The sequence below is a fragment of the Larus michahellis genome, chromosome 7 (genome assembly GCF_964199755.1).
Source record: "Larus michahellis chromosome 7, bLarMic1.1, whole genome shotgun sequence".
Lineage (NCBI taxonomy): Eukaryota > Metazoa > Chordata > Aves > Charadriiformes > Laridae > Larus > Larus michahellis.
Genome location: NC_133902.1, coordinates 29,531,309 through 29,544,001, shown reverse-complemented (window position 1 = coordinate 29,544,001; position 12,693 = coordinate 29,531,309). Strand labels below are relative to the sequence as shown.

General features: G+C 36.6%; 1 protein-coding gene across 5 annotated transcripts in view; it reads left to right on the top strand.

Annotated features, from left to right (window-relative positions):
* ADAM23 (ADAM metallopeptidase domain 23) overlaps positions 1-12,693 on the top strand; it is a 79,623-nt gene that overhangs the window by 57,504 nt on the left and 9,426 nt on the right. For 2 of the 5 annotated variants that reach the window (XM_074593988.1, XM_074593984.1), the window contains exons 22-25: positions 146-265; positions 1,201-1,369; positions 3,278-3,389; positions 12,136-12,226. In XM_074593988.1, coding sequence (XP_074450089.1) covers positions 146-265; positions 1,201-1,369; positions 3,278-3,389; positions 12,136-12,226 — 492 coding nt within the window. The other 3 variants (XM_074593985.1, XM_074593987.1, XM_074593986.1) reach the window with 2 other exon arrangements.

The window sequence follows — 12,693 nt, the reverse complement described above, 5'->3', positions numbered from 1 at the left end:
CCAGACTTGCACTCCGAAAGTCTGTCATGTGGTTTATGGTAATATATTACTTAATGTGATCAGCAGCATCATTGCAGTCTTTCTTTTTTGTAAGTTTACTTCATAGTATTCCAGCAACTTTTTGATTTATGTTTTCATTTTACAGTGATGTTTTCTGTGGCTTTTTGCTTTGTACTAATCTTACTAAAGTACCACGAGTTGGTCAAGTTCAAGGAGAAATTATACCAAATTCTTTTTATCATCAAGGACGAATAGTGGACTGCAGGTAAAAGATAATGTAGTGTTCCAACATGATTTTGCTCTGTCAAACCTAATTGAATTAAGATAAACATAAATGTAAAATTTTGTGATTTTTACGTAATTAATATCTTTCAGATAAATCATTATTCTGAGTGGTATTTCTTTTTAATTAAAAAAATAAAAAGCCTAATAGTCCACATTTAAAGAGGGCGACATGTGGGTTATCCTCCTGATTACTCTATCTGATCTCTCCAGTAGCAGAAGTTCACAGTCAGAGTTTAATGCTCAGCATTATATTTTTCTGGGGGATGTGGGGCAAGTCTGTAATTGCCAAAGACCCATTTATTAAACACAGTGTTTCTGAGTATTATATCCGCAGAGAAATAGCTGTAAGGAAGCGAAGGCTGGGAGGGAGGATAAGATGCTAAGCTACAGTTCAGTTAAAGGGCAGGTAAATGGGTTTTAGTCTACTGTGCACAATACTGGATTTGTATTTTAAAGACATTGGCAATATTGCTGTCATGCTAGTACTCTCTTATATAGTTAGGTCCCGAGAGAACAATGATTCTTAACTCTTCTACTATTCCACAGGTATTTTTATTTAAATGTCATCTCATGGGAAGTTAGTTTTTAAACATTTTTCTAGCAGTAGTGTTTCACAGCATTTGGAGAAAAAAAATAAAAAAATCAGCCCATCAAAGACTATTAAAAAAAACCCCAAAGACTAAGGTACTCTTTTTGAGTATGTAAGTCATTATCTAGACTTCTTTTTAGTCTGACAGCTGGGACACCTTGTCAATGCCATGGACAGACAGAAGAACTTTATAATTTTGTTTAATCTGTCTGTATGCTTAAATGTGAGAAAGGTGTGAGGCTTTCAGTATCTACACTGACATGTATAATACTTTCAAAAGACTCTGGTCATAATACTAACAGTATATTAAAACTTATTTCTCCTAGTGGTGCTCACGTTCTTTTAGATGATGATACAGATTTAGGTTACGTGGAGGATGGAGCTCCATGTGGACCTCACATGATGTGTCTGGACAAAAAGTGCCTCCCAATTCAGTCCTTGAACATAAGCAGCTGTCCCATTGGCTCTAATGGAAAAGTCTGTTCCGGTCATGGGGTGAGTCTGTACTGGGAGTTAGCAGCTAAGCTTCCCCAGCTGTCTCTGCTCTATCTATCTGACCTTAATGTACCCTGTGGAGTTCTCTACCTGAACTTGTGCTTAAGACCTGTTGATGTGAAAACACAAACGTTAGACTTGGGGGAAGAGTGCCGTTCTGTGAAGCATGGATAAAATTTTAGAAAGCAAAGCTGTCAAATTAGTTCTGCAGTTATATCCAATGTGTTGTTTCCGTTACTAGCAAGAAAGAGCTTTGACATCAGTTACTGTAAAGACTTCTGTAATGCACTACCCGTATTTCAAGCTACTTGCCATCCTCAGTTAAACTTTTTCCTGCATACTAACATCTTTATAAAGTTATTCCTGTATTTGTGGATTTATACCTCACGGCTTAAATAATTAAAATTCTAAACTGTTGGATCTCAACAGAGTTGATGTATTCTTCTTGAACAGATACAAAGTATCATTTTACATTCTGGTACATTATATTCTGTTATTCTACCTGTAAGTCCATTTATCTAAGGCGTTAGGTATGTTTTGATGAACAGATTCACTGTTCCATGTCTTAACTGTAATACTGATAAAACCTTTCCACTCTGGGATTCAGTGAGAGATTCTTGCCGAAGGGGGCTAGACTTTATACAAGGGTTTTTGGCTTTTTTTTTTTTCCTCTTGTTATGTGTAATTGAAGAGGAATTTAAGTGCTTCAAAGAGGCTTAGGTTCAAAATCAAGAAGAAAAATTTCAAAATGGAAAATAAAGGTTCTAGGAGTTCTAGAAATCATCTTGGCACTTTTGGTGAGTGGCATGAGTGATGAGAGAACTATATTACCTTCTTTGTTTTGCTTTGGTTTATTCCAAATCATAATTTTAAAACAATATTTAATCAAATCTGCCATAAGATGTATTTATCTTCAGCTTCCTAGATAAGATTCTTCTGTGAATATTCAAGAAGCAGAGTGAGCTAGAAGTTAAAGTTAAAAATATCACATGTAGTACTTGTAATCATTAGTGTGTAAGTTATTTTCTGGGTTTTTTGACATCATGTTCCAATGTCCAAAAGACATTATTAGCTGATGCCCAAGGACAGACTTTGATTCTAGTCCCATAATCAAAACTTCATTCTTTGTTTTGTGTCTGTTTCTCATGTCATGCTTTTTCTTTAGTAACCTCTTCTAGCAATACATTCCATGTTCTTTTTCATGTAGAAAGTTTATGGCTATTGACTCTCACTATTGATTTGATACTTTGGGTTTTGACAGTTGGATAGGTTTTCCTGTATCTGAGAAATGTACTGCCAATTTTAGTGAGTCCTAAGTCCTTTTTCAGAGGTCATTCAAGTAAATATAGACTTAGGAAGAACTATTTCCTCTCTTTCTAGAAGATAAACAAGCACTCCTCATTGCTGCTTAGAAAAAAATGCCAACAAAACCAATGAAAATATGACTTCTTTTTTTAACATGGGAGCAAGCTGTAAATGAGAGGTTGTAAAGCATAACCATGTCTTGAACTATTTAAATGCAAATGCTTGTACTCCTGGACATCCAGGCTCAAAGTCTAAATAGTTGGTTGGTGAAGATCTAACTAGTCTACATAGGGGTGGTTTTGGATGAGAATTCCTGTTATTTTTTACATTCTACACAGCTGTATAGTGCAAGTGATGATGGCACCACTGGGAGCGCTTGTGCTTTTCCTAGCATCTGAGTGTATTTAGAGGGTTAAAGCAAACGTTAAGGTTACTGATGTATTATACTCACTCTAAACGCTGAGTGCTATTGTTACAAAAGATAAATGGGTAAGTTTTATACTGTGAATTAAATACCTAATTACACGCTAAATAACCTTAATAAAATGTAATAAAATGTAAACTTAATAAAAACCAACTGCTGTCGTTTCTTTTCTTTTCCAGGTTTGTAGTAATGAAGCCACTTGCATTTGTAATTTCTCCTGGGCTGGGACTGACTGCAGTATTGATGATCCTATCAGGGATACTGGTGGCAAAAAGGATGAAGGACCCAAGGGTTTGTGTGATTTCAATTTTGATGTTCGCTCAAGTATTTATGATGTTTTTCTGTTGATACATGGTAGTAGAATTAGCATATAGAAAGAGAATATTATTGTACAGTCCTGTTTAGACCCACAGGTAGATGGTTTGTGTAGATGAAGTAGGTCTTTCTGCTTTCAGAACTGATGAAACTTACTTTTCTAACCTAAATATGGGGAAGATTTCAGTGGGTAATTGTATGTACTTTCTGGTTTTTCCTTCATAACTTATTCTCTCTTTTATACAATAATTTTCTTTGTGATTGAAATCTGACTAAGTGTGGCTCTTATTATTTATATGATAATTGAGTATTTATGTTTTACTAGAGATTTCTGGTTCCCTTAGTTGTTTTCAGCTAATTCAGAGAACTGTGGCATAAAAACGGGCGAAGTGGAATATCCCTGATGAAAAAAAGCTTTGGTTCCTTGAAATTACATTTCAATGGGAGGGCACAGAAATAAATTAAGATTTTAAGAACTTAAATTATTCTTACAGTTATTATTGCTTACTCTTAAGTATTTAGTAGGTATTTCAGTTGCATATTTAGTATAAATACAAAGAGGAGCTATTGAGGAAATAATTAATCAAAAAAGTTTTTCAAAGAGGAAGAAAAAGCATTTGAGATTCTCTCTTACCTCTCTGCCAAGGAATGTCTTTGGATTGTACTGTCCAATTTTTTTTATGTCCTTCCTGTCACCAGGATGTTGTCCTGTCCATCAGACTATATTTATCCAGTGTTGTGTTATGCATTTACAGATAAAGTTCCAAATAAACAACTGAGAAACACAAACAAAATTTTTCTGCTACGTCCCAGTTCCAGGTTCTTCTGTCCCTTATACAAGGCTGATGGAAAGAAGAGAGATTTGTTTAAAAATGTAGTCCTTAGAGCTCAGACTCTAATTGATTACTCCTTAAAATACCCAAGGTTTCAAGGGAGGGTGGCATTTTGCATGCCCCTCCAGAATGGCTCTACTTCTGTCTTGTGTGCCTTCCTCTTTTGCCCCTTAGCAGAATCGTTCCAGTAGACCTTTACCAAAAACTGTGAAGAGATCGTTTTAAAACAAGTTGCCACTGTGAAGGAGGCTCTCTAGAACAGTCCAGCTTTGTATTAGTGAATCTGTGCAGGTGCTTCCTGGGTTCCTAACCCCACATTGTTCAGTGTAGAGCTGCCTGGTTTGTACCCTCCCTTACAAAGCAACTTGTCATTCCATTTCCCATAAAAACCTTCCTAACTGTGGAATGCTGCTTACAGAGTCTTAAAAAAAATAGTGGAGAACAGCACTACAGAGTTGGCTACTTCTCTTTGTGTGGATGAGGAGAGCAGTACTTACAGTTGTGACACTGAGCATATGCAAATGTTATATTGCTTATTTCCAAATCCTGTAGGTAAGAAATAATTTCCTCCTCTGTAAAAAGGTCTCTAGGAAAGGCAACACAGAAGGGTACGCTTATCTCGGTTAGATTTTTGTAATTCAGATTCACTCCTCTAATTCAGACTGGAAATACCTTCATGAAAATTAATATGTCAATGCTGAAATATTCTGGGAAAAAGTCTTAAATTAATAGTGTGTGCCTGGATTTCTGCCAGTAGGTACAGACGTAAAGTTTAGACTGCATTTTTCAATGGAGTCCTCTGCAAAGAAGCAGAATATGTTTTTGTACAAGGTGGCTCAATGATTTCAAAAGATGGGTTATTTTTCCTTAACGTTGTTACAGTAATTTATTGATGTTGAATCACCTAGAAATGAATTCACTGACATTTATTATAATCTCTTTTGGTGTGCTAATAAAGGAATTCCTTTGTAAGAAGATGTCAGAAGGTTATGGAAGTAGTTTTCTGTATTGTAAAGATCCAACATACTCAAGTAGTTTCCATTAAGTTTTTTCCCCTTATTACCAGTACTTTGTATGTCATATGACAGTTTACAAGTCTGAGACAGAAACCAAAATACTTGTTTTCCCTTAGCCCTAAATTTGAGGTTTGTTACATTTCAGAAACACAACACTCATGATGTGAAAATTCACCTAACAGATTTAAGATTTTTCACACCATAAATCTAAGCATTTTTCTTACTACAGTTAGAGCATGCATAGCTAGGAAGTATTGCTGCTTATTTATATCTTGTTATGATAACTGGCTGGTACCCTGCTGCACTTTTCTTTTTAGACCTTTCCATCACCTATCAATTGCTTTTGGGTCCATACTATATTTCAGGATTTAAAAATTTAGTGATCCTTAATTATGTTGGTATTAATACATGAGTCTTGAATTACTTTAAACTCAGCAACCTACTGTATCCTGTACCAGCAGACGTACACAGCATGATAGCAGTTTTGGAAGACAAAGTCTCCTTGCTGTTAGTTTTTGGCTACTGCAGAAACTTTGCATTACTTCAGAGCGTTGGCTAGTAGTTTTGAAATCAGTAGGACTCCATAGGGACACAAGATTCTTCCTTTCCAGTTTCATTTGCAGAATTAGGCCTTTGTTTGACTAGTGGAATAGTGTGTGTTTGGTTTTTTTTATTATAAAACTTTTGTCTGAAATGTGTGTGTGTACGTTTGTGTGTGTGTATATTTATGAAACAAGAAAAAATGGTGAACCATTTCAAAACAGGCTTTATTCAGCATGAAGAGTATAAAGTTTCTGTCCCTTGGGGAGTTCCCATTAGGGAATTCAGCTGCTTGCTTGTGGTCTATTATGACTTGATGAATCTATCAAGCTTGTAATCTTGAACATAGGAAATGTATAGATGTTTTTTTCTCAAAAGAGTTCCCTTAAAAAATGAAAAATAAGGCCTCACTGCCTTGAGAGACTGTCTGAACATACCGACATTTTCAGAGTGTTAACCTGAAGCACATTTCTAGGGTAGGTTTTTCCTTTTAAAAGGTGCTATCTGTCTTTAGGTCATACAGATAAATAGAGTCCTACTGATAAATGCAGTAACAGAGAAAAATATTACTAACTAGTAAAAGAATGACTTTAAAAGTTGGGGCTTTTTCTTTTCCTTTGATGCAACTGTTTCCAAACATTTTTCATTTGCTTAGTTATATTATGGATACAGTAAGTTTCTGGTGATCAAAAGGAATTTTTCTAATTGGTGACTTATTACATTTTGTCTGTTTTAAATAAGCACTAGGTTGAGGATGTTCCCTTTTTATGTAAATAATAGAATCACAAGCTAAAAGGAATAGTCTTACATTTACAGGAAAACTTCTCAATGAAATATTTGCAAGCATTCAAAGAAAACCAAATATAGCTCATTTCAGAATCCTTAAAGCTACAGTATTTGTTAAATAAAGATTCATCAGGAGGTTTGAAGTGTTTATCCGACGATGGATCGTGGTGTAAAATACTCCTTGAGGAATTATTTCATGTTTTCATTTCAGACATATATGTGATCATTTCCTTAAAAAATCTTCCCTTTTCCCTCCACACAGTGAGCATGGCCACTAACAGGCTAATAGGTGCAGTGGCAGGGACCATTCTGGCCTTGGGGGTGATTTTTGGAGGCACAGGGTGGGGAATAGAGTAAGCATTTTTCTTAGTTTGAGTTTGATGTTTGGTGCCTAGTGTGTGAGGTAACCGTATGCACCCGAGCCCTCTGTGTATTACCCCATTAGCTTTGTCATGTGGTGACCGTATTTGTCATGTGATTGACCGTGTCTGTGTCATGTGGTTTGCTCATGCAGTGTTGAACCTTCTCCTGTCTGGGATAATGTGGGGCATAAAACAATAAGTTTGTGAATTTTTACATTGTCACAGTAAAATTAAATGTCTAAATGTTTCCATTACACCAAATTATAAAAATAATGGGGAAAAATGGAAGTTGGTGATTACTTTGAAAAGTAGACTGAGTAACGTGGACTATTTCATAAAAAGCAGAAATTGTTTATTATGATCTATGGGGCTTTCAGTGTAATAATAGGTCCCACGATTTAGCTAGGAAGATGAAAGCTGCTGATAATAGTGTAGACAGCTAGTTTTACAGTAAAGCTTCTGAATGTTCCATTGCTAGGATTTTGTTACCTCAAGGCAGTAGAATGGTGAAGTATGGAATTCAGATAGAAAGAATATGTATGAGCATTTTTTACTGTCTTTTCATAGTTTTAGGAAACTGTAATCTTAAGTGTTAGCCCACTACCGCAGTTTTAGCAGTGGCTATGATTTATATACTTCTGTGTGTGTGTATATGTATATACACACATATAAAAATGCCCATGTGAGAGCTCTCTTCGTTCTGCATTCACTCTGCAAACTACAGAATAAATTGCTTTTATTCTGCTCATCTGAGATTTCTGACTTCGCTGTGTTTCTAATGCTGTATATTACCTCTGTCATGTGGCAGTGCCATCTCTCTGAAGGAGGAATCATAACAAGACAGTTTGTGATTTCTGTTCAGGCTGTGTGAAAAAGCATTCATATGCAGTTCTAATTAAGGCTGAATAGGCACTCTTCTGGTAGGCAGCATTTTGTGTGTCTGAGTTTGCAGCCCTAGATACAGCCTTTTTAGCTTTTGCTGAATGGGAATGTTGCATGAAACCCATCTTAGATTCTCAGAAGAGTAGAGACCTTTGCACTCTCAGAGGACAACTAATACAAAAACAAAGAGAAGGAAGAAGTTAATAGATCATCTGCTGGAGAAAGATCAGGTTGGTGTTTTACTGGTGGCTAAAAATTTTTGCTAATGTTTGCTAAAAATTGAAGACTCCGAAGATTGTAGAGATTTGGGACCCGGATTCTGGAGCAGAGATTTACCTCCAGGTTGAGGACCCATGTGCCTTTTGCTTACGTTCTGCCTTGCACCCTTCTGTTTTTATCTTCCCTTACCTGCTGTCTTGGTCCATCCAGCTCTGACCGATGTCCCTGACCATTTGTTCTTGCTCCTGTATCCTTCTGCTCTAATTCCAGCTTTTCTTCATTTTTCCGCTCCTCTGATCACTTACTACCCGACTCATTCTTCTTTTTGTTTCTATCCATTCTTCTTTCCTGGATCCCATCAGTCTTTTCTCTGTCCTCTGGTTCCTTTAGATACAAACGTATATTCAAGGCAAGCCTTTTTGTTGCTTTGTTTAAAGAAAGTACATGGGGAACACAAATACACTTTCTGTTCCTAGTGCCCTTCAGGCCCTGGTGGCTGCTACCATCAATGGCTTCAGGGAGGTTGTGTTCATCACAACATGATGCCAGGTCCTGCCCTTCTTCCTTGCCATTTCACTTGCAAATTGCAACCTTTTCTTCAAAGTGCTGGAAGAACTTTAGTTTCTTAGTGGTTTATAAATTTACTGTAGTAATCATGAGGGACAAAATGGCAGAGTTGGTTTTTTTTCCAGATGTTATCCTAAAATGGGTACTTAGCTTTGATAACTGAAACCAGAGGATTTGCCTGGCAAAGCGATAGGCAAGAAAAGAAAATATCAAACCACCACAGTGTGTTGTTATCTGCAGGACAATCTGCAGGAAACTTGCTTCTTCTACAACTAGCAGAGTTTCAAAGCAATATATATTAACTCTTGTAGAATCTATACGATGATGATGAAGATTTAGGGAATAGTCTGAAGTCCACTGAAATTGAAGGTGTGTTCTGTTTTAACACCTTCAGTAGGATTTGTGTCAAGGTCCTAAAAGACGACTAGCAATGGTAGGATAGCTGTGCCAAAGCAGATCATGCCTTGCAGGAAAGGGTGCTGTGCCAGGCAGTTACGGTTTGCGTAGTTGCAGGAGCTGATAAATCTGTGTCTGCAGGTTATAGCAGTGGTACGGCAGAAGGAACAAGTATGGCAGAAGTGTTCAACTTGTGATAGTCTGGATGGAAAATGACCCCACAATATGGTGGTTGTTAAAATCTTCCTCTTACTTTTGGTTTGCGTGTATTTCTGTTAAGCATCTGAGTTCAGTGACTAGAGAATCTTATTTAGCTGAAACATACTGACCTATACTTTTCTTCATGAATGTCACTAACTAAAAGGAACTGATGCAAAGCGAGCTTCATACTGTTAGCAAAATTCTGCTTTATTAATAATACAATTTCCTTGATAATGCTTAATAAAGCATAAGGCATTCATCTTTAAGGTAAGGTATAACATGTAAAAGCAGTCCCATTGTAAGTACTTTTATCTACAGTCTGTTATGGCCTTAAAACGGCTCACCAATAATCCTCTTAAATCTCTGTATTTCAAAACCGGAATTCATTACTTGGAGGCCTCCGCTACGGTAGACAAATGGTTGCTGTTTAGTAATCATAAGTATTTGGTGAGCTTTGTTTTTATATTGAAGCAGAAATGAGATTATAGTCTTGTTGATCATCAGTGAAATGTTACCTTGATGTAGCCTTTTCAGTTTCTTTAGCAGGACAAATAGCTGTTTCTCTGCATTCCTAGGAACTCTCACTCCCAGCATACTGTGAAATAGTTTTAAAATGATTCCAGAGGAATGGACGTGCCTTTATCCACAGCCATCTATCATTTACTCTGCTCTTAGGCTCTCTCTAGCAGATAGCCTAATTCTCACTGGCATTTGATTTTCAGGGGTTTTTGGGTGCTAAAAATGAACATCACTTCTTTAGTCACTGACGCTTTATAAAATTGGGTCAGATCCAAAAAGTGTTTTTTATCAGGACCCATTTATTATTTAACATAATTTTAGTAACTTTTCTATTAACCGATCATAATTATTTTGTATATTATTCTCTTCTGTTTAAATTTTTATTTAATTCTTCGATATTTATAGTAAATAAAACCATATTGATTTTCTGTATTGAAAGAACAAACTGCTGTTTGTTGAATGGATGCATGCTATGAAATAGATTTTATTTTTAATTTACTTTTCCCTGTGAACATTTAACAACCAGGAAACATAGTAAGAAGAGGGATGTAAAAAAGTGGCCAATTGGTACTTCCTTATCAAAGATACGACTATATTACTATCATTAATCATTGTACTCTTTTGTTGGAAGACAGCATTCAATGGCTAGAAAGAAATCGGCTTCAGAATTTTTCAAGACTTTTAACATTTATTGCAGATAAATTATTTGCTGTGGTTTCAGTCTTTTGTTGTGTGCAATCATTTGATAAAATCCAGAGTAAGCCATAGATCTGAGTCAGGTACAGAAGCTCATTAGGCTGCTGTTGATAGCAAGCCTTAATTGGGAATATAATGCCTATGGAATGGCATTAATTCACCCTCCACTGTGCTCACTCCTGTTGACTTGAGCCAGGTGTGACTTTAAAGGTAAGTCCAGATAAAGATACGTTCTTCCAAATTGTGAAAAATTATTGTTGTCAAATTTGTGCACTGCTCATATCTGTAAAGCTCACTATTTTTTTTTTTTTCAGTCCAGGTCTTTTATTAATAATCCTGAATACTGTTTGTGTCAGAATTGCAGGAAGCAATTTTTAAACCTTGGTTTTTCTTTTAGCTAATCTGATCTCCAGAAGCACTGATATGGGAAACATGTAATGGATACAGTGAAGTTAGGTCACTGCAGTAAATTTTAAAACTTAGGGCACATACTTACTGTAGTGTCTGGGACTGGGCAGAAGGTTTTGTGGTACCAGCTTAAAACTTTCAGTTGTTGCAGCTGCCCTTGCTCTTTCCTTTGCTGATCTCTGGCTGCTCCTTTTTCTTCCTTATGTTAGCTGTCTGACAGTTTTCCAAACTCAGTTTCAGAACATTTTAAATAGGAAAATTCCAATTGCTTGGTTTGGGGAGACTGGGATAGGAGGTAAGAACCGTTTTTGAAGGCTGTTCCTGGATATGTAAATGTTTAAACAAAACGTGTGCAATATGCTGCACAAGAACTCTTGGGTTCATTTTGTTTTGCCTTGAGCTCAGATGCAATGAGCTTTACATCAAAGACTGCTCAATAGGAAATTTATGTACAGAGCAATTAAAATGTTACTCAAAGTCTGTTGTCAGTTTTCCTCCACCCTGTGTAAATAGAGCACTTAAGGGTCAATTATGACTATCTTATTTAGGTGTCCTCTTGCCCTCTTCAGAAAATTGCACAAACATATTTTGTGCTGCTTCTTTCTGTTGCCCTTTTTTCCTGCTCCACCCTTCCCCGCTTTGTTGTTAAGTAGCTTCTTGAGGATGTTGAAGAGATGCTTTGATGTTTGGAAAGCTTAATGGGAATACAGCTTTTATTTCAACTTCTGCTCCTTATTATGTAATCCTTTTGCTTTTGTCAAACAATTTTTTGTAAATTTAGGATTGACGTAACTGTAGGGAGTCTGGACTCTGAGTAGCAAGTGGTGCTAGATGCTCTCAGGTCAAATTAAGATATCTACCACCTTTCAGGATGTACATGAAAAAAGTTAGGCTTTTTGATTGTGGGGTTTTTTTCTTCTCATTTTCTGTAGTCATAAAACATACAGCTCTGATTGTTTTTCCTTTTAAGTTAAGGAATTAATTATTCACCAATATCCTAGTGTCCTCAGTTGACAGTTCATTTGCTAGGTAATGGAGTAAGTCACAATGAAATTTACTGTCTAACACTAGGTTTTTATCTACGGTAGAAGTCAACATAGCACAATGCAGAGACCAACAGCTTTGTTCATTCTTACTGTTAAAGAAAACTAAGTTGGGCTTGCTGAAATTGTCTGGAGACATCACCTTGTGTGATGTCTGTACTCCTTGAATTGTTTGACTACCCTTCCGTTGCTTCACTTAACGTGAATAAAGTGGTTGGTTCTTATGTCTGTCTTACCATAATCCTTTATCACAGGTCCTAGTGCCACCAATCTTATAATAGGCTCCATCGCTGGTGCCATCCTGGTAGCAGCTATTGTCCTTGGGGGGACAGGATGGGGCTTTAAGTAAGCAATGCCGCATGTCTTCTCTTCAGTGGCTATGGCATTTCTATTTCTTGCTTACATCACTAAATTTTGAGTTCCTGCTACAAGATATCAAAGGTAACTCCCCCACCAAACTATAACAAACTGCTTTAAAGAGAAAGAATTATGTGTGCGCTGAACAAGAGGAGGAAACAGATTTGAAAGTAGCAGATGCCATCAGGGTGCAAAGTTGAAGAACAATAAAAGAATGAATTTAACAATCATGAGTTCACCCTAACACTTAGGGAGCAAGGCCTTTTTTTTCATTTCCACTGACTAGTGTTGTTCTCAGAAGTTGACTACAGTGGTTAAAAACCCCGAAAGACACATGTCTTGAGGAGCGTTCATTTTGAATGCAGTAGTCCTTTCAAACTGATAAACTTCGATATAATTAAAGACTTCATGTGTGAGTGGTGGCAGTAGCTGAGTAGCTTTCAGTAACAAACGTG